Source organism: Myotis brandtii, unplaced genomic scaffold, assembly GCF_000412655.1.
Source record: "Myotis brandtii unplaced genomic scaffold, ASM41265v1 scaffold903, whole genome shotgun sequence".
In the NCBI taxonomy this organism is placed as follows: domain Eukaryota; kingdom Metazoa; phylum Chordata; class Mammalia; order Chiroptera; family Vespertilionidae; genus Myotis; species Myotis brandtii.
This window is the reverse complement of record NW_005371712.1, coordinates 201,748-226,312: the sequence shown is the minus strand read 5'-3', so window position 1 is coordinate 226,312 and position 24,565 is coordinate 201,748. Positions and strand designations below refer to the sequence as shown.

The window sequence follows — 24,565 nt, the reverse complement described above, 5'->3', positions numbered from 1 at the left end:
TGGTTCTTACACATATTATTGAATTTGTCTTCCATCCTTTTCAGAATCCTTATGACCATTGCTCTGAATTCTTCTCTGACATATTGCTTGCCTCCATTTCATTTACTTCCTTTTCCGATGATTCTTCCAATTCTTTTGTATGCGGGCTGATTCTTTTTCTTCCTACGATCGCTCCTCTCAGTGTGTCTGGTTATATAGCTCTCTCTCTCCTGCGTTGACTTTCTCTAGGTGATCTCTGACGTTTCCATCCATGGATTGCCTCACCAGCTGTGTTTAATTTGCCAATTCTTGGTGGGTGTTGTTCAATTCAGCTGTTCCTTCTATCTGCTCTGTGAGAAGGCACAGGGCCCGTCCATGTTTTCGGCGCCACTTTGTTTCCCCCTGGACAGACTTTTAAGGCACCGACAGTCGGGGAGGCTGGAGTCTCAGTGTTCATGGGTTTTCAGCTGAGGCAGCCAGTCCCTGGGCGTTGTGGTTGTAGGGTACCAGGAGGTATCTGAGGTCTCCCCGGTTGAAGGTAAGGCTGTGCTTCCAATCACAGCCAGTCTCCCCTTCAAGATGGTGCAATCTCTACGGCAGAGCCTGCTGCTCCAGGAGATATTTCATCAGTAGTAGAGGCTGCCCAGCCAGGGGAGCCTGGTCTGCCAGTCCCTAACAGTCCTGTGGAATATAGCTGTCCCTCATTCACAAATACAGACACTCCCTGCATGTCCATGCATTCTCCTTTCGTTGTCTCACTCACAAATTATCTTGCAGCCTGCCGTCCCATCAGCAGCCATCTTGGATCCCCCCTCAAGTTACTTTAAGTGTAAAATTACATTGTTTATTTGAGCTTTTTCTTGGTCTTGTTTTTTGTTTTGTTTTGTTTTGTTTGTGTTTTTGTGGGGGTTTTTTGTTAGATAGGCCTGCAATGCTATGAAGTTCCCTCTGAAGGCTGCTTTCCCTGAGATTATGTTTTGTTTTGTTCTCATTTTCATTTGTCTCAAGGTATCTTTTGATTTCTTCCTTGATCTTATTGTTAACCCATTCATTGTTTAGTAACATGTTATGTAGTCTCCATGTCTTTTTGTGTTTTTCAGTTTTCTTCTTGTGATTGATTTCTATTTCATAACATTATGTTCAGAGAAAATGCTTGATATGATTTCAGTCTTCTTAAATGTATTGATACATGTTTTCTGTCTTAACATGTGGTCTATCCTAGAAAACATTCCGTGGGCACTTGAAAAGAATGTATATTCTGCAGCTTTGGGGTAAAATTATCTGCAGATATCAGTTGATCTAGTGTGTCATTTAAGGTTGCTGTCTCCTTGTTGATTTTGTCTGGAGATTTTATCCATTGATGTCAGTTGGATGTTAAAATTCTCTGCTATATCCGTATTGCTATTAATATCTCCCTTTTGGTCCATCAAGATTTGCATTACATATTTAGGTGCTCCTGTGTTGGGTGCATAAATGTTAACAAGGGTTATGTGCTCTTGCTGGATTGCACCCTTTATCATTATGTAATGTCCTTCTTTGTCTCTTACAGTAGCCTATGTTTTAAAGTCTATTTTGTCAGATATATGAATTGCTACCTTAACTTTTTTCTTTCCATTTGCATGAAATATCTGTTTCCATCCCTTTATTTTTAGACTATGTGTATCTTTTGTTCTGAGGTAGGTCTTTTGAAAACAGCGTATACATGGGTCTTGTTTTCTTATCCATTCAGCTACCTTATGTCTTTGGAACATTTAAGGCATTTACATTTAAAGTTATTATTGATAGGTGTGTATTTATTGCCATTTTATTTTTAACTATGTTTCTGTGTTGTTGTTGTTGTTGTTCTCCTCCTCCTCCTCCTCCTCCTCCTCCTCCTCCTTCTTCTTCTTCTTCTTCTTCTTCTTCTTCTTCTTCTTCTTCTTCTTCTTCTTCTTCTTCTTCTTCTTCTTCTTCTTCTTCTTCTTCTTCTTCTTCTTCTTCTTCTTCTTCTTCTCCTTCTTCTTCTTCTTTCTCCTCCTCCTCCTCTTCTTCTTTTGGCAAACCCTTTAACATTTTTTGTAACACTGATTTGGTAACAAACTCCTTTAGCTTTTTCTTATCTTGGAAGCTCTTTATTTCTCCTTCAATTTTAAATGATAGCCTTGATGAGTAAAGTAGCCTTGGTTGTATGTCCTTGCTTTTCATCCCTTTGAATATTTCATGCCACTCCCCTCTGGCCTGAAGTGTTTCTGTTGAGAAATCAGCTGACAGTCTTATGGGAGCTCCCTTGTAGGTAACTAACTGCCTTTCTCTTGTGGCTTTTAAGATTCCCTCTTTGTCTTTAACTTTTGCCATTTTAATTATGATGTGTCTTGTTGTGGGCCTCTTTGAGTTCACCTTGTTTGGGACTCTCTGCACTTCCTTGCCTTGTATGTCTTTTTTCTTCACCAAATTAGGGAAGTTTTCAGTCATTATTTCTTCAAATTGGTTCTTGATCCCTTGCTCCCTCTTTTCTTCTTCTGGTATCTCCATGACATGGATGTTGTTATACTTCACATTGTCCCAAAGGTCAATTGTCCTCATTTCTTAAAATTCTTTTTTCTCTCAGCTGCTCTGATTGGGTGTTTTAGTCTACCTTATCTTCCAAATCACTGATTTGATTCATCACACCTACTGTTTATTCCTTCTAGGATATTCTTTGTTTCACACATGGCATTTTCTTTTAATCCTCACCTGAGGATATTTTTCCATTGATTTTTAGGGTGAGTAGAAGAGAGAGGGAAAGACAAAGAGAAACATCAGTGTGAGAGAAACACATCAATTGGTTGCCTCCTGTACGAGCCCTGACCAGGACCCAGGGTTAAGGGGGAGTCTGCAACCAAGGTATGTGCTCTTGACCAGAATGAAATCCAGGACCCTTTGGTCCACAGGCCAATGCTCTACCCACTGAACCAAACCGGCTAGGGCTGGCATTCTTCATTTGTGACTCTTCCTTTTTTATGCTTTCTATGTCCTTTTTTATGCTGTTGAGCATCCTTATAATCATTATTCTGAACTCTATATCTGATAAATTGCTATCTCCATTTCATTTAGCTCTTCTTCTGGATAATTCTCTTGTTCCTTCATTTGGGGCCTGTGTCTTTGTCTCCCCATTTTGGCTGCCTCTTTGTGTTTGTTCCTATGTATTAGGTAGATCTGCTATGACTCTAAGTCTTGGTAAGGTGGCCTTATGTAGTATGTGACCTGCAGGAAGGACCCAGTGGCTCACTCTCCCTGATTGCCTGAGCTGGGTGTTCTAAAAATACTCCTTATGCATGTTATGTAGGCCCTTCTGTTGTAATTGAGTCTTGATTGCTATTGGCCCATTCGTGCATGGGCTCTTCCCTCAGGCTGGCTGACAATGTGGCTCAACCCCTACACAGTATGCAAGCTGCTGTGCAGGTAATGATCATACAAAACAGAATTCGCCTCAGCAGAGTTTGATGCCTGATGAGATCTCCCTGTGAATGTGCTGTTTATAAAGCTTTTTGGATCCTGCTCTGTCATTGTCTAGAACTGGCCACTGGGTCTATTGCTTTTGGATCTCTTCAAAGGAACTATGGTGCAGGCCAACGTCAGATGATGTCTGTGACTGGCTCTATGCAAATTGATTGGAGCTATTCACAATCAATTTGATAGAGCTGTTCACAAATTGATCCACAGCTTGTCACTCCCTCTTCTGGACATGCGTGTGTGTGAAAAGAACTAAGTTGTGCAACAAGGTCTGCTTTTACTAGCACCAGGCCCAGAGACAGGTCAGCAAAAGCAGAAGTCTCAATGTACCAGAGATCCACCTCTGCCTGCGGGCTGTCTGTTAGATTCAGTAACTTAAAGTGCCTCAGGCTGTACTCCTCAGCTGGGCTTATGCTCCACAGTGTGAGACAAGAGGGATTCCAATGGGTGAAGCTATTGCTTCCCACCCCCCACCCTGCCCCCACCAGGCTGATGTTACATGAAGGAATGCTTTGCTTGAGAATGATGGCTTCTGGAGTATGGGGGAATGACTCAGCACAGGGATCCTGGTGGCCAACCTCCCAGCTCTCTCCCAAGAGCTACCTACCCTAGACTCTCTTCACATAACTTTAGTACACTCTGCCCTCCCTCTGCCAGAGCCCAGGATGAGTGGCTACAAACAAAATTTTGTGTTGGTCCTTTAAGAGGGTTCCTGCATTTCTAACCATCTCCCCCTGGCATATAGAAACCCCACCGCTTTTCACAGCCAGATGTCATGTGGGCACCTTTCTCAGTTCTGATGCTCTGGGCTGGTGAGCCCAGCTTGGGGTTTAGACCCCAGATTTCTCAGGGGGAATCCCACACAGCTGAGATATATCTCTGAAACTTCAGCTGCTACCTGTGGGAGCCCAGCCAGCCCGCTCGCACCTCCGCACTTCCTACTAGTCTTGATGTGGCCTCCTCTATAAGTCCTTGCTTATAAGGCTTCTCTCCAGCTACTCGTCAGTCAGTTATTCAGGATGATTTTTCTATACTTTAATGTAATTCCAGTTTGGTCCTGGGAGGAGGTGAGTGTAGCTTCCACCTAATCCACTGCCATCTTTGATCTATCAATATTTTTCTTCATCTGACAAATGGCAAGGAAAAAAATTATTGCTCCTCAAGCAATAAGAAAATCTCGCAGTCAGAGATCCCCTAATCCTGTATCATTTCCGTTATTTTGAAAGCACGCAATCCACTTACCCATTCAGTCATAAGTTCAAATCTTTGCTGAGGAGCTTACTGTATGATGGGACTCATTTATGGTGCTGAGTGAACAAAAAGAGAAGATGAACATTCTTTTTGAAAAGAATTATACTGAATTAGGTCTACAATAAACATCAAGTGCCAAGAACTCAAGTTTTCCACATACAAAATATCCAGCAGACAATAAAAAATGCAAGTCATGTCCGGCTGGTGTTGCTCAGTGGTTGAGCATTGACCTATGAACCAGGAGGTCATGGTTTGATTCCCAGTCAGGGCACATGCCCAGGTTGTGGGCTCGATACCCAGTAGTGGGTGTGCAAAAAGCAGCCAATCAATTGTTCTCTCTCATCATTGACATTTCTATCTCTCCCTCTCCCTTCCTCTCTGAAATCAATAAAAATATTTTTTATATAAACAAGTCAGAAGCTGGTGATAAACACTAGACCCAGAGATGTGGGATCTCTGAATAGAAGTGATTAAAACAACAGCAAAGTATGAACTATTTCAGAGAGAGAGAGAGGAGAGAGAGAGGGAGAGAGAGAGAGAGAGAGAGAGAGAGAAGCTGAGAGTACAACCTGAGGCACCCACTTTAAGAGGTAGATGAAGGAAGAGGGTCCTGGGAAGGAAACTGAGAAGGAACATGAAGAGAAGTGGTTATGAGAAAGAAGATAGTGCCCAAAATTAGGGGGCAGTTGATGGCATGTGCTGGCGACAGCTCAAATGGGATGAGTAATAACTGAAAAGAGGGCATTAGGTTGGGCAATTAGGAGGTCACTCTTGGTTTCCTAATGCAGGAATAACACTTAGGACTACATTCCTCCCTAGGTCCCACCCCGCCACAATGTACTCCCATGGATTACATGACAAACTGATCATGGCACATTCTTGCTTAACCTAGACAAGCCTCAGAATCCTTGTCAACAGATACTCCAAGCAGCTACTACCAATAAATCAGAGTTGACAACAAGTTTAAAACTGTTTGCCATCCTTCCTCTGGAAAACAGTTCAATGGAAGTATGAGAAAGAAGCCAAACAGCAGTAGGTTGAAGTGTTTGAGAAATGAAAAGGTCTAGGTGGTGAAGAAAAGTGAGATGTTAAGTTTAATGATCAGGGTAAAGAGAGAGAGCAGTTTCTTAGACTGGTATAAGATTAAGCCAAGGCAGCACTTACTAATCCTCCAGTAGAATCCATTTTCAAGGTCATCTTAGTACTTGCCAGCAGCAATACAGGGGAAGCAATATCCCTAAACTCTCCCTTCTTCCATCCTCACCCTTGGCTTAAGAAAAAAAAATGATGTAAAAAGCTTGTTTCCAAAATATTAATTTGATGAGCAGAGATATATAGTATAAGCAGAATTGGCCCTGCACATATATTTATCATGGAGGAATCCTCTCTAATAGTAGAAATGTGAGGATCAGCTGTGATGTGGAGAAGGTATTAGTCTTGGCAAGGGCCCTTCCCCCAAAACCCTTAAACCATGCCCTGAAGGAAAACCTTGGCCTGCAAGGAGACCCTAGTGAAATTTGGCTACCCTACCCTTGTCTCTTCTGCTACCTCCTCTGTACCTCCTTCCTTTCCTCATCAATTTACTGCCCCCCCCCCATTTTTGTTTCCTCTCCTTTCTATCGCCTCTGTCCCCCTGTCTCTCTTTCCCACAACTTCTAATTTCTCATTCCCTCCTCCTCTCTTCCATTTTTCTTAGTCTCTTTCATTTGGATCCTTCTCTTCTTGATCTCTGTGCCTTTAAGGTTTTTGGATACAAAGGAAGCTCTTTGGAATTCACCCTCATTCAGTCTGAATGGGCATTTGTAAAGATATCTAGTTTACTGTCCATTGCATGCAAAACTCCTGTTTCTGGCATTTAATAATAACATTTGTTGAACCTTTGTTATGCACCAGGCACTGCTCTTAAGTTCTTTTCATGAATTAACTCGCTTATTGTCACAACAGCTCTATAAGGTACATTCTATTACTGTCCCTATTTTACTAACAAGTAAACCAAGGCACGGAACAGTTAAAGAACTTGCCTAATGTCACACAGCTAGAAAATGGTGGAGTAAATATTTAGGGCTCATTCTCTATGATTCCAGAAATCTCACTCTTTAATCACTAGGCTTATTGCTTTATGGTGTTATAGAAAGCCCACTGGGTTGAAAGTCAAAAGCCATGGGTTAAAGTTCATATCTGTTATTTTACTGCTATGATCTTAGACAAATCACCTCACTTGTCTAGTGCCCCACACATGTGAAGACATTTTATTGTACTGTAGCCAATACCACACAGTTAAGTTTGGCTTTATTCCTCTGCCATTCCTGTAATTATATCTTTCTCTCTATATTTAGATTTTCAAACTCCTTGAGAGCAGTCACCAGACCTTATTCTCTTTTTGTACTCAGCTTTCCCCAGGGCCTAGAATAATGCTCAGCTCCTAATAGAACATGTGCATGTGTGCATGTGCACATGCACACACACAATACACACACAAATGACTGTGGATTGGCCAATATAGGAACCTTACTGAATACATAATACACTGAAGGGGTATATATCTTTGTTCATGAAGCCTCAGAGTACTTTACCTACTGAAATAAGACTATTTAATATTGGGCATATTCTTTGCTTAAATATAATTGATGCTCAAATAAGCTAACATTTCTTAGGTTTACCTGATTATTTTGCTTAATAAACTTTTTCTATACCAATAGTTAAAATACCATTAAAACATCTAAATAATAAAACTATTTCTATGCCCTATTCATTCACTCATTCATTCAAACAGTTCTTGGCACTGGTATATGCCCTCACCATGAAGCAGTTTTTAAGTCTCAACTCTGTTCAAGATGAGGAGCACAGATGGGATACAGATATAGTCTAGATGGGACGCCAGGTTGTTATCATGTCCACCTGCACATGTAATATCATCTGCAGTCGCCCATATCTCCCAGACCTCTCACTCATCCTCTGGATACTCCTAATCCCCATTCCCTTGCATACAAGCGATCACCTTTGGTGTGCCACTTCCTTACAATTTAGTCCAACAACCAGTGGGGTTATTATTTTTGTTTGTGTTTTAAAGCCATGGTAATAAAATTAATTCCCAATAATACTATCACAATTTTATGTCCTTAAAATGTACTATAAAATTACATGTATAGTAACTGAATTTCCTGTAAATTCAGTTTTTTCTGGGGAAAAGAGGGCTTTTTTGTTTTCATCGTGGTTAGGCCCAAGTTCTTTGATGGAGTAATTGGTGATATAGGAAATGTTGAGAAGCATCGTACAAAAGCACGTTAAGGTTCAAAGCACTAGTGCTATGTTATTCTAGTTGTAATGAGTTCCATTCCCAGGGTGATTCTGGACAAGAAATGCTCTTCCTGGTCAAGGCCCACATCATAGTCACCATCACAACCTCCACAGCTGAAGGCAAAGCAAAGCCTCAGGGGTCTGTAAGGGAGATGGGCACTGACCTTGGGCTTAGCCCAATAGAATAAGCCTAATTTTTAGGAATAAGTAAACTTTGAATTAATAATAAAAAATTGACAGCTTACCCTAGCTCAGTGATGGCGAACCTTTTGAGCTCGGCATGTCAGCATTTTGAAAAACCCTAACTTAACTCTGGTGCCGTGTCACATATAGAAATTTTTTGATATTTGCAACCATAGTAAAACAAAGACTTATATTTTTGATATTTATTTTATATATTTAAATGCCATTTAACAAAGAAAAATCAACCAAAAAAAATGAGTTCGCGTGTCACCTCTGACACGCGTGTCACAGGTTCGCCATCACTGTCCTAGAAGGTCGTTTTTAAGAGGGGGCATGTGCCTCTAGCGAGTAATGGCTCTGAGTATCAACATGGATGAAGGCAGTAGTTATAATATAAGAAAAATAAAGTGAAATGCTTTGGGGGAAACAGAAGAAGGAGGGAACTGAGGGGAGCAGCAGCCTCGGACGTCAGCCGCTAGACGGGAGGAAGGAGACCTGAATAGAGAAGCCCCGGGCAGAGCCCTAACATAGTAAACAAACCCCACTTCGGGTGACAAACACCTTCATTAGAGAGCTCCCACCCTTAATAAGGAAAGGAAACTTTGCAACGCAAGCCAGGGAGATGCCAGCTCTATAAACACACTTGGTTTGAAACGTATACTTTAAAAGGAATGGTTTACAGAAAGAGGTGGGAAAATCTGCTGGATACTGTGACTTCTAGACAGGATTATAGCCCCGTCTTGCTGCTTCCAATGAATAATGCATTTTGCTATGTTATTAGACACGCAGATGTGCTGGAACGGAGCTTTTTCTCACAGGCCTCTTGCTAGTGAGGAGGACAATAAAAGACGGTGAAGGTAAATACAGTCTGTTCTTACGCTGCAAGGCGGACTGGCAGCACCCCAGCTCCTTGGTGATTCGTGTGCAAGTTACTCCCCAAGCTACTCAGTCTAAAATCAAAGTATATTGATCTGCTAACCCAACAATAGCCATCCAGTGTGAACAAATAGAAATTATAGCTATCTTTGTAAGATCGGCATAAAAATAAATTTGTTGGTGTCCCCCAGAATTTAATGGGTGCCATGAGATGAAAAGGGTGGAAAATCAATCACTAATATAACTGATTGAGCATTTACTATGTGCCGGGTGCTGGGCCAATCACTTCACGTGCATCATCTCCTTTAACTCTCACAACAACGTCATTTACGTTTACCTATTACCTTTATTACACAGCAGATAAAACTGAGACTTTACAAATGTTAAGTAATTCCTTCTAGGCCACAGAGCTAGAAGTGGAATGAATGGAACTTAGGTTTTTGTTTTGTTTTGTTTTTTAAATATATTTTTAATTGATTTCAGAGAGGAAGGGAGAGGAAGACAGAAGTAGAAACATCAATGATGAGAAAGAATCATTGATTGGCTGCCCCCTGCACACCCCACACTGGGGATCAAGCTTGCAACCCGGACATGTGCCCTGACCAGGAATCGAACCGTGACCTCCTGGTTCATAGGTCAACGCTCAACCACTGAGCCACACAAGTTGGGCTGGAGCTTAGTTTGTATCTTCTCTGCTAAATTTCTACTTGTAGGAATCCACATCTACTACTTCCTCAGGCAGACAAAATTGTATTATCTGTTTCAGGACGTCATTGTTGTAGGATTGTTTACCCATATCTTCAGAAAAAAATCACTTCTACTGTCGTGGTAAACAACCTGCTTCCCTATTTATAATGGTCTGGCCCTCTAGCAACTTCAGCGCGAAATTATAGCTAATTTGCCTACAAACGTCAGGTGGTCATAATAATCTGGCCACTCAGTATATATATTTTAAAATTGATAGTTATTTGGAGTATTAGAAAAAGGGAGCTGGCAAAGAAGTGGTGTCATTGTATCCCCTACTGACTAGGAGAAAGGGATGCTGGTTTAGGCACAGGAGCATATTGCTAGCATGTCAAATGTATTCCTTTAAGCATCTTCCTCAGGCTGAATCTCATCCCTACAGCTCCATCAGATTTCACTTTACTATTCTCTTCTTTTCTGGTTGCTTTTTCCCCCCACTGGATCTTTTTATCCCCCTACTATCTTAATCCTTGACCTTTACCTCACTTCTACACACTGTCATTCCATCTCCAGCTGCCTGCTAGACATGGTGACTGGGATGTACTACTGTCGTTTCAAACCCATGGGCTCTTCTCCTCAGCTTGTAATATACTTAAGACCTTCTCATCTTAAAATGCCCACCCTACCCCAGTCCCATCCCTGTATCAAACTCCTAAAAAAAGAGTGTATACTTATCATCATTCTCATCTTTGCCCCCTCCCATCAGACTCTTCAGCCCACTCCAGTCAGCCCTTGTCCACACCTTCCACTGACTTTGCTATAGCAAAGGTTTCCTTCCCATAGACAAATCAGAAAACTGCCATCCTCTTATTTAATCTCTGTACAATATCTCAAAATGTCACCAAAACTGTTTCTACTCTGTCTGCCTACCTCTGGAGTGTTGGCTGTTTCCCATGTTTCTCTCCTTGCCTCTCTTCTTATCTGTAGTAAGCCTTCCCTGCCAGCTAAGGGACAATTCCTTGGCAATTCTCATCCAATTCCTTTATGTCATCGATAACTCCCAAATCTTTAATACATATCTTGTATCTCTGGCCCAACCTCTCTCCTAAATCCCAGACCACTCTACCATCAAGATCCTGACCCTCACCATGCTCCCACTAAACCCCCATCACACATAAATACCCTAATACAAACCCCTGTTCTCTGCCTGTATTCCTCATCCCATTAATGCACTTCCTAACAGTCAGAAATCCTTGACTCTCTTTTCTTCCATACTTCTCACATCCAATTTATTGTTTAGTCCTACTGATGCTATTTTTTAAGTTTTTGAATCTCTTCATTCCTCCCAAAACTATTGCAATTTAGGCCCTGTTACCACTCATTGGCTCTTGGACCAGCCTTCTCACTGATCTCCTTACTTTCATTCCTCACCTCAAATTCCATTCCATTCTCCACAATGTAGCCAGTGAGTCCTCTAAAGTGCACAAATGACCTGTTCATTTCCTCATTTACAAGCTCCCCCAAACTCTATTCACTTATCCCACAAATAGTTATTTACCATCTACTAGGTGCAACCACTGTTTTAAGAACTGACAATACAGCAGAGAGCAAAACAATGTTCTGCCCTCGTGGACCTTCTAGTGTGGGATAAAGCCAGATGCCTTACTTAGTGTGGGGAGCAGGCAGCACGTACCGTGAAACTCATGCCTGTCTCACCAGCCTTATGTCCTAATTCTTCTGATGTTCTACCTTTGAGCCATACAAAATTAATTTCAGTGCCTTAAATGTGCTGTTCTATTCTACACTCCCTGCCTTTGCCCAGGCTCTTTTGGGAATGCCTGCCTCCCACCCACCATACACCTACACAGTCACTTCCTCTGAGATAGTTTAGAGGCTGCTGTAGATCTCCATAATGACCTGGGTTCAAAACTCAGCTCCATATATGCTAGCTGTATTACTTCTGTCAAGTTATCTGATTGGTGCTTCAGATCCTCATCTTAAAATGAAAATAATTATAATACTTCTATAAGAGTTGGTTGTGAAAATTAAGAATGTACACTCCATCATACTCTCCTGATAAGTTGGGACATGGAAGGGACCACTTCAGGCATTCTCTCCATTCTACTTACTTCTTCCTCTTGAGGATAACGGGGTGATCTGATTGGTTAGCAATTGATATTCACTGGGCAATGCTTTTTTATAGTGGGTGTGTCAGTCCATCAAAGGAAAACGAAGGTGGATGTCTTCTGGGTTCTCACTGGTTTAAGTTTTATCCTAGTTTTTAGTTGCAAGTAGCAAGCTTCTGTGTATGTGTAGGTATGTGGTGCCAAGTGTCTACAACTTACATACTAGGACAGGAGAGTTACCAATTCCAAAGCAGCACAAACTCTGTTCTAGGCAATGTTGCAAATGCATTCCAAAAATAAAGTCATGTAATCCTCACAACCAAAAAAAAAAAAGTGCTGAGATACTTTAGGTGCCTGACACATAATAAGCCTTTAATAAATGTTAACTGTTTTTACTTTTTTCTTTAGTATGATTATTATTATACCTCTTATTACACTATTCTATAATAATCCTTCCTACTAAACATATCTTACCATTTTGTACCCTGATGACTAACATAGTCAGTTACATAGTAGGTACTGAATACATGTTAAAGAGAGGATAAAAGGATTGGCTGATCCAGGTTTGTGGTTTGGTTTCCTATGACCAAATAAGATTATGAAGCAATAACAGCAACCGTAAGGCTTGAATATCTTTGTCCAAATATCTAAGTGTATGCTGTTAGCATTGTGTGAGCAAGAGCTGGAGAGGAGTGAGCAAGAAACGTGTGTTGAACTGGGCTGAACTGAGCAATTTTCATTACTTTATTCATTGACTTTGGGGTCAAGAAGGGACTGAATACCCTAAAGTAGCCATTATCTTCAACTCTCATCCCTCTGCCACACCTTATACTTTCCATTTACCCCCTTCCCACTGCCATGTTCCCCTCAATCATGTATAAACTGAAACCCAGAAAGCAAAAGGAGTGCTGAGGGAAGGGGGGATTAGATGGAGAAGGGCTAGCAACTCCCTTCTTCCTTTACTGAGATCAAAGCCAGTGTTTTCACTGGAAGGCCACTGACCTCTTTCATCTTACTCTACCTGTCCGGGAATGGGATTGCTGCTTGCCCATTCCCTTTCCTCTTAAGGGCTGGAGGGCAGTTTCAGGGTGGGGCCTCAAGCTATTTCTAGTGCTACCCAAATCTCTGCACCCTAACATCTCTTTTACCTTATGTGATCAGATTTCCTTTCCACCTCTCCAGTAAATAACAAGTGGCAGGAGCATAGGGCAGGAAACTGTTAAAGAAGCCAGTTTCTCAACAGGCCCTAAGCAAAGCTAATGGTTTAAGCAAGTGGGGAAGACTCTGGGGCTACTGGGTTTTGTCTGGCAGGAGGAACAGACTCTTCTTCATCATAGCTCCAAGTGCTTGGCCCAACATCCCCCAAAGTATATGTGAGGCACCAGTTAGGCAAGAGCTTCTTGCCCCAGGAGAAGGGAATTTACATTACTGAAATCCTACTAAGTGTATATTATCTGTGATTCCTAACAGCCTAGCCAGATCAGCACTTATCATCTCTCTGGTAGCAATGACAAAACAGAGATTAAGCAACTCTCCTGAGGCACACACCTAAATCTGGGTACAAAAATACAGCTCTGGCTGGACTCTAAAACCAGGACTCTTTCCATTTCATCATTCTACCTCAATAGTCTAGAAAAGCTGTTAATGCTGTAAGTTGGCTCTTTTCATTATTCCACAGAATTAACTCAACAATCAGTTAAACCTTTTATGAATTAATTTAATTTAACATGATCTATATATATAAAAGCCCAGCGACTGGAATGGCAGAATGACCAGAACGGCCGGAACGACCAGTGGCTATGATGCACCCTGCAGCAGCCAACTGGCCTGATCCAGGCACCGATCAGCCCCTCCCCCTGGCTGGCCCAGACCCCAATCAGCCCCCAGCACCCTGATCGGGGGTGGGGCCAGCCGGCCAACCGCCCGCAGCCCCTCCCCCCTGCCAGCCTGTCCTGATGAGCCCCCATTGGGGCTCAAATATCAAATTCTGCATGAATTCGCGCACCAGGCCTCTAGTTTTAAAATAAAAGTTTAAAGAGAAATGTTAATGACTTGAGTTCAACTCTACATGCTATGCAAAGAGACTGTGATGAAGGTTCTGCCTTTGCAGAGTTCATAATCCAGTAGAAAAGAATTATAACAAGTGCAAAAATAAAAGCATAATATAATGCAGAAACAGGAAAATGCCATGAGAAAGCCAGGAGGGGGACAGGACACCACCTTTGCCTCCCCAGTACTTATCGCTTACTACAGCCCCAAGTAGAGCCTCCCAAGGCTGGGACCAGCCAACTGACATGTGGAACAGGATCACAAAACGGGAACTTTCTTAAATCATCCATGTCCCCTAGCCTAAGAATAGTGCAAATAAGCAAACCTGGGAATGATATTTGATTGTCAAAGGTGGGGAGATATTTAAGAAGCCAGGCTTGGCTATTGCCTAAAGCCAGCCTACTTCAGCAAAGAATGGGATATTTACTGGTTAGTTAAAACCAAGTGCTAATGCAACCAGGACAAGAGGTTCAATCCCAGGAAAGGTCAGTTCTGTTACATGGCAGTTCTGGTCCCAGCTGACCATCTTGTAACACTTGGCTCTTGGTCAAACAGGAGACTAAAGTAGGAGAGTGCAGGCAACCATGTAACCTATACTCACAATGAGGACATGTTATTCCAAACACTCAGCCCTAACCAGACAGCTCACCACATGTCTTGTAGACAGGATCAGCAGTGCTCCTTTCCTAGATAGAAGCAGCAGTTCCCTCCTCCTATACCTCAGCAAGGCCCCTTGCCTCTGATTTTCAAAGCACCTTGATGCCAGGGCTTTGGGTTTCCCAGAGCAGCTGCTTCATTGCAGCTGCCTTTCTGCTATTGCTCTCTCTAAACCCATATTTCCATACCCATGAAATGAGTGTACTACTTGACACCCTCTGGAGGAGGAGAGGCCGCCTAAGGAGAGAGGGCCAAACCTCTCAAGTTTCCTTGATCATAATGGGAGGGAGTAGTTTCAGGATGTGTCACAAGGTAACCTCTCCTATCTGTTTCATATATGGGTTTGGTAGAGACGATCTCTATTCAAGGCCTCTTCTATCTCTAGAATTCAGGGCTTTAGGCATCAGAGAGTAATAACTCCAGGAGCAGGAAACTAGGTCCCTCTCTTCATTCTGGTCAGACCAAAAACACTAAAAGGAATTATAAGCATTGGCACATTATAAGTCTTGGACATTTTCTTTTAATTTAAATGTGTAGAGTTGTCTGTAATGAATATGCAAAAGCCATCTCCCCATCAAATTGCTCTCATGGATTCCACAAAGACACTGTTAGAATCCCTAGGGATTGTTCGCAGCCTCTCCCACAGTGCCAGATGTACATCCAGACTCTTAACAAGGATAATTTGGTGGCAATGGCAATACTCTAGATTATTTTTAGAGACTTTTTGAATGACATCAAATTCATGACACACATCAAGATCTCTTTTTTATGCCCTCTGTACCATTTTTTTCTGTGGAATTTGAATTTCCCTGGCTTACTTACTGCCTAACAATATCACTATTGAAAGCACATAATGTTAAGGACCATATGCTCTCTCTCCAGAGAGTGTGCACAAATACTATTTCTGTTAAAAACTAAACAGAAATAGCAGCTTTGCATATTTCCCATTCAAATACTTACCCCAATTGAATGATTCCCTTTGTCGTTGAGTGTTTTCCCCAAGCGGGCCTTAATAGAGAAGCTGAATCAGATATTGTGACTTACCAAAGGTCAAAGGAGTCATCTAGTGAGCTAGAAATAGAATCCAAAAACCTCTATTTTGATTCCCTGAATTTAATAACAAATAAACTCTACTACAGAGAAGAAAAACTGAAGTAGAGAAACTAGGCTTGCTTGACATTCCTGGGTTAGGGAATTCAAGACAGCCAGAACTAACAGGCAGCTGCCATGGTCTGTGAGAACCAATGAGGTGAAAAAGACATAGGTGCTCTCTGCCTTCAAGGGGCTGATAATCCAGTGTGGAGAAATCAGGTCACTGGTTAAAAATCTCTATCCAAATTGTGCCAGCTAGAGGAACCCAGAGGAGGTCTCGCCCATCTTCATAGCCCCCACAGCAGCTGGCACAGTGACCTGCATGTAATGTGCAGGCAAGCACTGTCTATTTCAGGGGTCCTCAAACTACGGCCCGTGGGCCACATGCAAATACAAATATTGTATTTGTTCCCGTTTTGTTTTTTTACTTCAAAATAAGATATGTGCAGTGTGCATAGGAATTTGTTCATAGTTTTTTTTTTTTAACTATAGTCCGGCCCTCCAACGGTCTGAGGGACAGTGAACTGGCCCCCTGTTTCAAAAGTTTGAGGACCCCTGGTCTATTTGTTGAACAAGAACCATAAGAGAGATACTAACAGAATGCTCTGGGGACTGATGGAGAATGAAGGACAGCTTTGTGAAAAAGGTGACATTTGAGCTGCACCTGGAAAGATGGGGAGGTTTTTTTACAGGCAGCAGGGATTGGGGAAGAATCTTTGTAGGCCCTGGGAGAGATCAATGGCAAAGATCCTAAGAGTGGACAAAGTGTGGTATGATTTGGGAGAGCTCAGAGCAGGCCAGTGTGGCTAGAGAGGAGCTCTGGGGAGTCAGAAAGAGCTAAGGCTAGAGAGAAAAGTTGAGACCTGAGCAGACAGAACCTTGAACAACAAGCTAAAGAATTTAGTAGTGGACTGTTACTAGAGCCTTTAGTACCAGTGGTTCTCAACCTTCCTAATGCCGCAACCCTTTAATACAGTTCCTCCTGTTGTGGTGACCCCCAACCATAAAATTACTTTCGTTGCTACTTCATAACTGTAATTTTGCTACTGTTATGAATCGTAATGTAAATATCTGATATGCAGGATGTATTTTCATTGCTCGCGACCCACAGGTTGAGAACCGCTGCTTTAAACAAAAGGAATGGCACCACCAGGACTGGGCTTCCTGCTGCATTATCTTGCCCCGCCCACCTGGGCTTCCCTTGCCTTGTCAATAGTGCTGGGTTTCTTTTGACTGTACTGTTTGTATGTGGTTTCGTTTGCAGGTTTTCTGTGGTTTAGTTTGTTTTTTTGCCTTTCCCTTTTCCTTACAGTTTTTCACAGCATATGGTCCTGATTATGTGCTGGAAATCACGCCAAGCTGCCGGCCAGACCGCAATGAACCCCACCGAGTCCAGCAAATCCTCAACTACATCAAAGGTGAGCACTACCCCTTGAGTCCTGTCCTCTTCTTTCCACCCAGCTTGTGGTGGCCCATCAGTGGGGCTTCCCCAAGTACCATTTGTCTTTTGGTGGCTAATAATTTCACTGATTGGAAAGGGAAACCTCTTCTTGGCCTGCTAGGTTGTAGTTGGAATTCTACACTGGCCACTCTGGTCAGGATTGTCATTTGGCCAGCTAATGTCACCTTCAGGGGCACCAAAGGTTCAGGTTTAGGCACCTCCAGTGGAAAACAAGTTCTAAAGTGTGCCCTGGAGGTTCCCAGTCTCTCCCAGAGCACTAGAGATGAGGCTGTTGTCCTATCCTCCCCTTCCCTAAGGCTGGCTTACAGTTATTCTGGCCTCTGAACAGAGGGGAAATGGCAGTCATCAGGTTATTGCCCTCTTGATCACACTGTCCACTAGCTGTTTGGGGATGTTGCCCTCAGCTTTCCACTAGTGTGCTCCTCCCAACCCCATCTGTTGCTTCACAACTCAACTCACTTTGCCATATTTAAAGTAGTTTTGGCACCCATTTTCCTGTTTAAATTTGTACATGTGCGTGAATATTTTTTGGATTCTAATTATTAGCAGAATTGAGAAGACTAGGGTATCATAATGCCCATCCCAGAGAGTGAAATCACCGTGTTTATTCATATAAGGATCAAGATAGAACCAGTTCTCCTGCTTTGTGTCCCTTATTGGAATAGAATCCAGCATGGAAGAACTCTGTGCCAGGGGACACATTGTGTCTTAGGGTCTTTTCCCAGGGCTATATTAAGGCCCTATCCTCTAATAGAGCCCAGTCGGTGACAACAGCCAAATGCATACGCAGGGACTCCATGTCTCAGGCTCCTTTGGCTAAAAAAAAAATCTAAGCTCATAAATCAGACTCATAAGGTTATGCTCACAGCAATGCTTATAGTCTCTCTAAGATGTCTGATAGCCCTTAGCCTTTCCCTGACACTGTAGTTTCAAGCCACCTCCCTCTGGCCTTTCAATGGCTACTGACCCCACAGGTCTTCACTTCCTAACCAAATCTTCCTCCCTTGTCCAGCCTCTCAGGCCTTTACTGATAAAATCCTTCTATTCTGGGCCCTTTTCTAGTCCTTCTCACTATGTTGCAGCCCTAATTAACACTAGTGCTCCCACCCTAGTTTCCTCCTGCCCCTCTCAGACCCAGGACACATTTCCTGTTTCCTTTGGGACTGTACCCTAACAAACCTTGCCATTTCCCCCCCCCCCCATCCAGGCTCTAAATCCTGGTAGAGCACATACAAAGCAATAGAAACAGAAACTAAACAAGCCTCTGCAGCTACTTGCTAACATTTACGTATGTGCAGATATCTGTATGCCCTCATGCTTTCCTGCACATGTACCCAAAAAACATATCTCCAGAGCGTGGTGACATCTTGCTATTGAGGAAATGGAAATGACAAGTGAGAGAAAACATAAGGAAGGTAATTCAAAGGGAAGAAATCTAGGAAAAAGGTAAGAAACCCAAAAGAGGAATACATTTTTAAATATTTTAGATAAAAAACTAGTTTGAGGGTTGGTAAACAAAAAAACAAAACAAAACAAAAAAACAAAGAAAAGAAAATCACAGAAGACATATTAAGTTACATGGGGAAGTCAAGATATTTTTTAAAAATCCTAACAGGTGAAAGCAATATTCTGATCGCAACACAATGAAATTAAAGTGGGAAAAAAATGTATGAACCAGGAAATGGGTTCTCAAAAGCAACTGGACACATACAAGTTGGAAAGACAAGGTTTAGCATCATTTTCTCTGAAAGAGAGTTAGGGATTTTACTCAACACAGAGCTCAGTGTGAGTCACCAGGGCAAGGAGGCTCACAGATGCTGGTACCAGAGATGCTGATATATTATAAGCCTCACTTTTAAAAAACCCTAGACCAGTGGTCGGCAAACTGCAGCTGGCGATCCACATGCGGCTCTTTGGCCCCTTGAGTGTGGCTCTTCCACAAAATACCACGTGCGGGTGCACACGTACAGTGCGATTGAAACTTCATGGCCCGTGCGTAGAAGTCGGTATTTTGTGGAAGAGCCACACTCAAGGGGCCAAAGAGCCGCATGTGGCTTGTGAGCTGCAGTTTGCCGACCACTGCCCTAGACAAATAGGAGCTTGCTCCAGGAGGTCAGTTGGATTCCAGGCTCCAAGATGTCTGATTAAAGGAGCTGGGATTTTGGAGAAAAGAAGACCTAGGGGCATGAGGTCTCTATTTCATATCCTTGAAAGGCTGTCACAGAGCAAAGGGTGTAGATAGAGTTGATGTGGTCATAGAGCACAGAGCTAGGACCCATGGATAGATATTATTTTTTAAAAAGCAGATTTTCACTCATTAGAATGAATAATTTTCTTACAATTAGAGATGTCCAACGTGTAACTGTCTGCCCAGAAAAGGATGTGGTTTCTATCACTGGAGACTTACAAGATACAGACTGGACAATCTTTTGCCAATCAAATAGTAGAAGGGCTTCTGCATTGGGGGAGGGTGATTGTACTAGATTATTGTTAAGGTTCCTTCTAACCCTAATATTCTAGGATACTGTTCATTAAAATGAGGAAAAATAAGAATATGAGAGTGTGCGAGTTGGTAGATGAGTCACAGTTGTTGTGCATAGGAAAGAATTGATGAAGAGAAGGAAAAAAAACTAAGTGGCTGAGAGTGGGCAGGGAGGATCCAGAGAGGGCAGACAGCAAGTAGAGTGGTTATACATACTAGGAATCTTCACATTTTCCATTCAGCCATCCCTTGCATACTGACAGGGTCTTGTGTTCTAGCCATGCAAGTCCAGAACTGAAAAGAAATTCAGCTAAACCTGGAAGAAATTAGGCTACAAAGAAGTCCAAATGTTGCTAAAAATGGCCAGGCTAACCTGCTGTTCTGAGACCGTGCCCCTCCAGTCTTGTGACGCATGCTGTCATCAGATAGTGTGTTGCCATGACAATGGTCAATGTGGAAAGGCTGCTGAATTTTCTGCATTCTGAAAGATTTTTCTGAACCTGCCTACAAGACTGTCATTTATTCTTGCATATAAAAGCCTTGGCAAGGCTGGACATTTCTCACTGTTCTTCTCTTCCCTTTCTCCCCATTAAAAACAAAGGGGGGGACGCAGGCACAGATTCACTTGAGGAGGTGGGGTGGTGATGAGGGAGTGGATGGGTGAAGCTCCACTCCATGGGAGAGCTTGTCTAGTTGAATTTGTTCAGCCCCTGAGATTGGGTTTTTTCTCTTCCCCACCACATCCCTTAGAAGCACAAAAGATGTGATTTTTAACCTATTGGAGATCAAATCTGAAGAGGTTCATCTTATAGAGATGCATTCCACATGCTACAGGATGACTGGAGGAACTGGCAAATTTAGACTTCACCTTATCTGCCCATTAGTCTATCCAACAGTGGTAAAAGACAAAAATAAAATCATAGAGAAAGTCAAAGCTTTTAGCTTCATACAGAGAAAAGCTATGTTTTGCTCCCACAAATTGCTCTTCTCGTGCCAATGAATCTTAAGGATATATATCATTGCTCACAGGAAGTGTTGGTTAGAGAGTGGAACATTCAGCCTAGCTCATGACCACTACTGTAAAATCATCTTCGCACCACCTTCATGTGCTCACACTTGTTTGCCTTTACTCTGGTTAGCGTACTCCAGAGGGGTTGGCTCACAGGGCATCTTCCATAGTTGGAACAGTGATGACGTGATCAATCTCCAGAGGCAGCTAGCTTCCCAAGTTACTGGGTAGCTCTACATGGGGATGCAGGGGTAGAGGTTTTCTAATCCCTGTTGCTGATGACATTTGAATCAAGTAAAGATCCCTAGAGGGGAAAAAGCTTCATGTTGCAGCCCAGGACCAACCTTCTGAAGGTGGAGGCAGAGAAGGGTTGGGTGAGTTGTACATGTGTATGTGTTGGAATTGTAAGGTTTCTACAATTGCTCTGAGTTCCCAGACTGTACCCCAAGTTTGCCTTGATAGAAAAGGAAACAAATGGGGCCAGGAGGTAAGGATGAGCAGGGGGAGGACACAAGACAAAAGAGAAGGCCTTGTGCACATCTGCCCTTTCTGACACTTAATGAAGGAGGCTTACTTAGTATGGCAGCCTCTCCAGTGCAGGGTTGGGAAGGTGGGCCAGCAAGCTAATACAGGTGTGGGGAGACACAACACAGGCGAAATAATAAAAATAATAGCTACTATTTATCTTACAGATGAGGAAACTGAGGCTCAGAGAGAATAAGTGAGCTGGTCAAGGTCACCATTATTCATTCATTCAGCAAGTAATTACTAAGCACCTCCTATGTGCCACACACTGTACTAATAGGTGATGGAACGAACATTGGAACCAAAGACTATCTGAATTAGAGCTTTGGAGTCAGGCTGTGTGGCTTTTCCAATGCCCTTCCTGTCTTTACAGTTGCCCTGTCAAGTCTTCTCATCATCCCCCATCTGCTTTTTCTAATCACCCCTAATAAATCTTTCCCACCATGCACTGCACACCTGGCTCCTTCCATGTGGCTGATACATAGCACCAGAAATCTGATGTCTCCTGGAAATGGGAGGAAGATAGCCATGGGTAACACTTGAAATCCTGGCCCCTAGTCTAGGACTTTGAGCCCTCCCTAACCCCCCAGCCCTGCCATGCCCTCATCATCCCACCATATTATAATTGAACCTTCCAGCTCAATTTTTAGCTTAATCCTATATAATAAAAAGCTAATATGCAAATAGACAGCAGAACAACCGAACAACCAGTCGCTATGATGTGTGCTGACTACCAGGGGGCACGCACAGAACATGGCGGGCATCAGCAGCAGGCGGTGGAGCACAGAACATGGTGGGCATTGGCCGCGGTGGGATGGTGGAGCAGGTGAGCAGGGCTGCCAGACCAAGGCTGGGCACTGGTCACTGTCATCAAGGCGAGCCTCTGGTGGTTACTGAAAATTCTTTGCTCCCACATGCTAAGGTCCCGCCTGGCACTTGCACCTGCTGCTGGTGCTAGCCCTGCTTGCACCCTCTGCCGGTGCTGGAGCTGCCGCTCACACCCGCTGCAGGTGCCCGGCGCCATCAGTGGGTGTGAGTGACGGTTGCCAGCCCCGATCACCCCTCAGGGCTTCTCCACCTCCCTCTGCTCCTGAGGGGTGAACGGGGCCAGCAGCCACCTCTCGCACCCACTGCCAGCTACAACCCTGCTCGCACCCACTGCCGGCATCAGAGCTGCCGCTCGCACCCACTGCCGGTGTCCATTGCCGGTCCCAATCGCTTGGCACTATCAGTGGGTGCAAGCAGCAGCTTCCGCCATCCCTGATTGCCCCTCAGGCTTCTTCACCTCCCCCTGCTCCTGAGGGGCAATTGGGGCAGCAGCCACTACTTGCACCCACTGACAGCACCGGCCCCACTCGCACCCCCTGGTGGTGCTGGCCCCAATTGCTCTGCGTTGTCATTGGGTGTGAGCCAGGCCAGCACCATCAGTGCATGGGAGCAGTGGAGGTAGGAGCGGGGCTGCAGGCAGACAGGGGACCAGGGGCTGCTGTGGGAGGGGCTGGGCGGGGGTGCAGAGGATGGGCTGAGACCTGCCCCTGTGCCCACCGCAGCCTCGCGGCCCACAGTTCCTTTCAAGGTGCAAGAATTCGTGCACTGGGCTCCTAGTAGAGAAATAAAAGAGAAGGAAAGAAGGTGGAAGAAGCCAACCCACACAACTCCTGCTGCCTGAAAAGTGCTGTGATCACCAGCCCATCTGCTATTTATAATCCCCCAGCCTCAAGATGAGACTCTTCGTGCATCTATCAGTAATGTTCTCTGGAGAACCATTGTGCCGGGTGCAACCAGCACCTCCTCTGCAGAATGAAGTCTGGGATTGACATTCTTCTAGGGACTAACAATTGGGGCATCAGGTCTGGGCATGTCCAAGGTCTCCTGGAACACCAAGCTTGAGGTAGTACTCCTGTCTGGTGGTACCCGAAACCATGGAAACTAGGCTTACTTCCTTACTTTCTCTTGCTTCCTGAGAAGCCTTGAGGATAAGTTGAAAGACAGGGTTGGTTCCAAGACAAACTGGCCATTTGCTTCAGAGCTTTTGGAAGAACTTTGGAGTAGTATTGTGGAGGATAGCTTGAGCCAATTTACATGAGTTCAGGTGAGGATCTCTGTGATGTCCATTTCTTGTCTCTCATTGCTGTCCCCTGTCCTTTCTTTATTCCTCTCCAGCCTGGTATGGTTCTTTCCAGCCTACCACCAACCTGTGCTTCCCCATTGTCCAGGTTCCTCTCTTACTTTACCAAAGTGTATAATAATTGGAAAGGTTTGTTGTGGTTGCTATTATTGTTGTTAAGCAGAAAGATAAGTAATAAAAATATCATGATGAAAATTTTATAAATTCTAAAATAAAAATAAAGTCTGCTACCTAATATAGTAACTTAGTAGCTTTTAACAAACCATGAAAACTTTTGGAAGGTTACTTATGAAGACTTGAAATATCTACCTAAATTCATGAGGTGGGAACTGCCATTATTCAAAGCCTACTGTACAACACCATGTGCTGGATTCTTTACATACATCATCTCATTTAATCCTCACAATTACCTTATGAGGTAGGAAACTCATATCTGAAGACATAGTATAACTTTCCCATAGTCACATAACAAGTAAGTGGTGACCTCAGAATTTGAATCCAGGCCTGATGCACCTCCTCTCTTTAGCAGTATTGCTCAGTGAAGTCTATTCATTATCTCCTGTCTGCTTTTTTCAATTGCCCCTTAGTAAACCTTTCCCACCCTGCAATGTCTCCCAAAGTGAGATTCTGAACCAGGTTAATTCTAAGAAGTATTATTGTGTCTCCACTTGAAAGTCTAGCTAAATCAGTCAAATATTTTTGGCATGTCTCATGTGCTTGGTGGCATGGGAAATATCCATGCATCTGATAAACAGCTGAGTATAGATGAAGATATAATGGCTGACACTATGTAGAAGAAATGGGGGAGTACGACTTTAGAGAGACTGCTTTCAGAGGCTAGAGGATTTAGATAGGCCTGAGGAAGTGCTCATAAGCAAGGGAAACTCAGATAGGTGGGGATCAGGGACAGATTGCAGTTTCCCTTGAATTTCAGGCAAGTAGTCCATATCAAATACAGGAAAGTGTGAGCCATTCTAGGTTCTAGAATTTGGATATGACTTAATGCAGTGATATTTAGATGGATCAGGGTGGTATTCCAAGGTTCTGAACTAGAACGGTTGTGGTAGACATCTCCTGTCGTATTCCTCCTGAATGGCTGAGAGCTGTTAGGAAGAGAGTATCAATAGTACTTGGAGGTAGGTCAAGGAGAACAGAAGTACAGATGACTGAGTTTTCCAGCCTGGCTACCAACTGGAATGGGGAGCTGTTGGGGAAGGGAGTTAGTTTTACAGAAACATATATTTGACTAGGGGCCCGGTGCACGAAATTCGTGCACGGGGGGGGGGGGGGGGCA

General features: G+C 43.4%; 1 protein-coding gene across 1 annotated transcript in view; it reads left to right on the top strand.

Annotated features, from left to right (window-relative positions):
- Nucleotides 1-24,565, top strand: part of LOC102241535 (histone deacetylase 8) — a 262,791-nt gene that overhangs the window by 212,076 nt on the left and 26,150 nt on the right. The window contains exon 7 of the mRNA XM_005885473.2: nt 16,978-17,083. Within this exon, the coding sequence (XP_005885535.2) occupies nt 16,978-17,083 (106 nt within the window). The remainder of the gene's footprint in view (nt 1-16,977; nt 17,084-24,565) is intronic.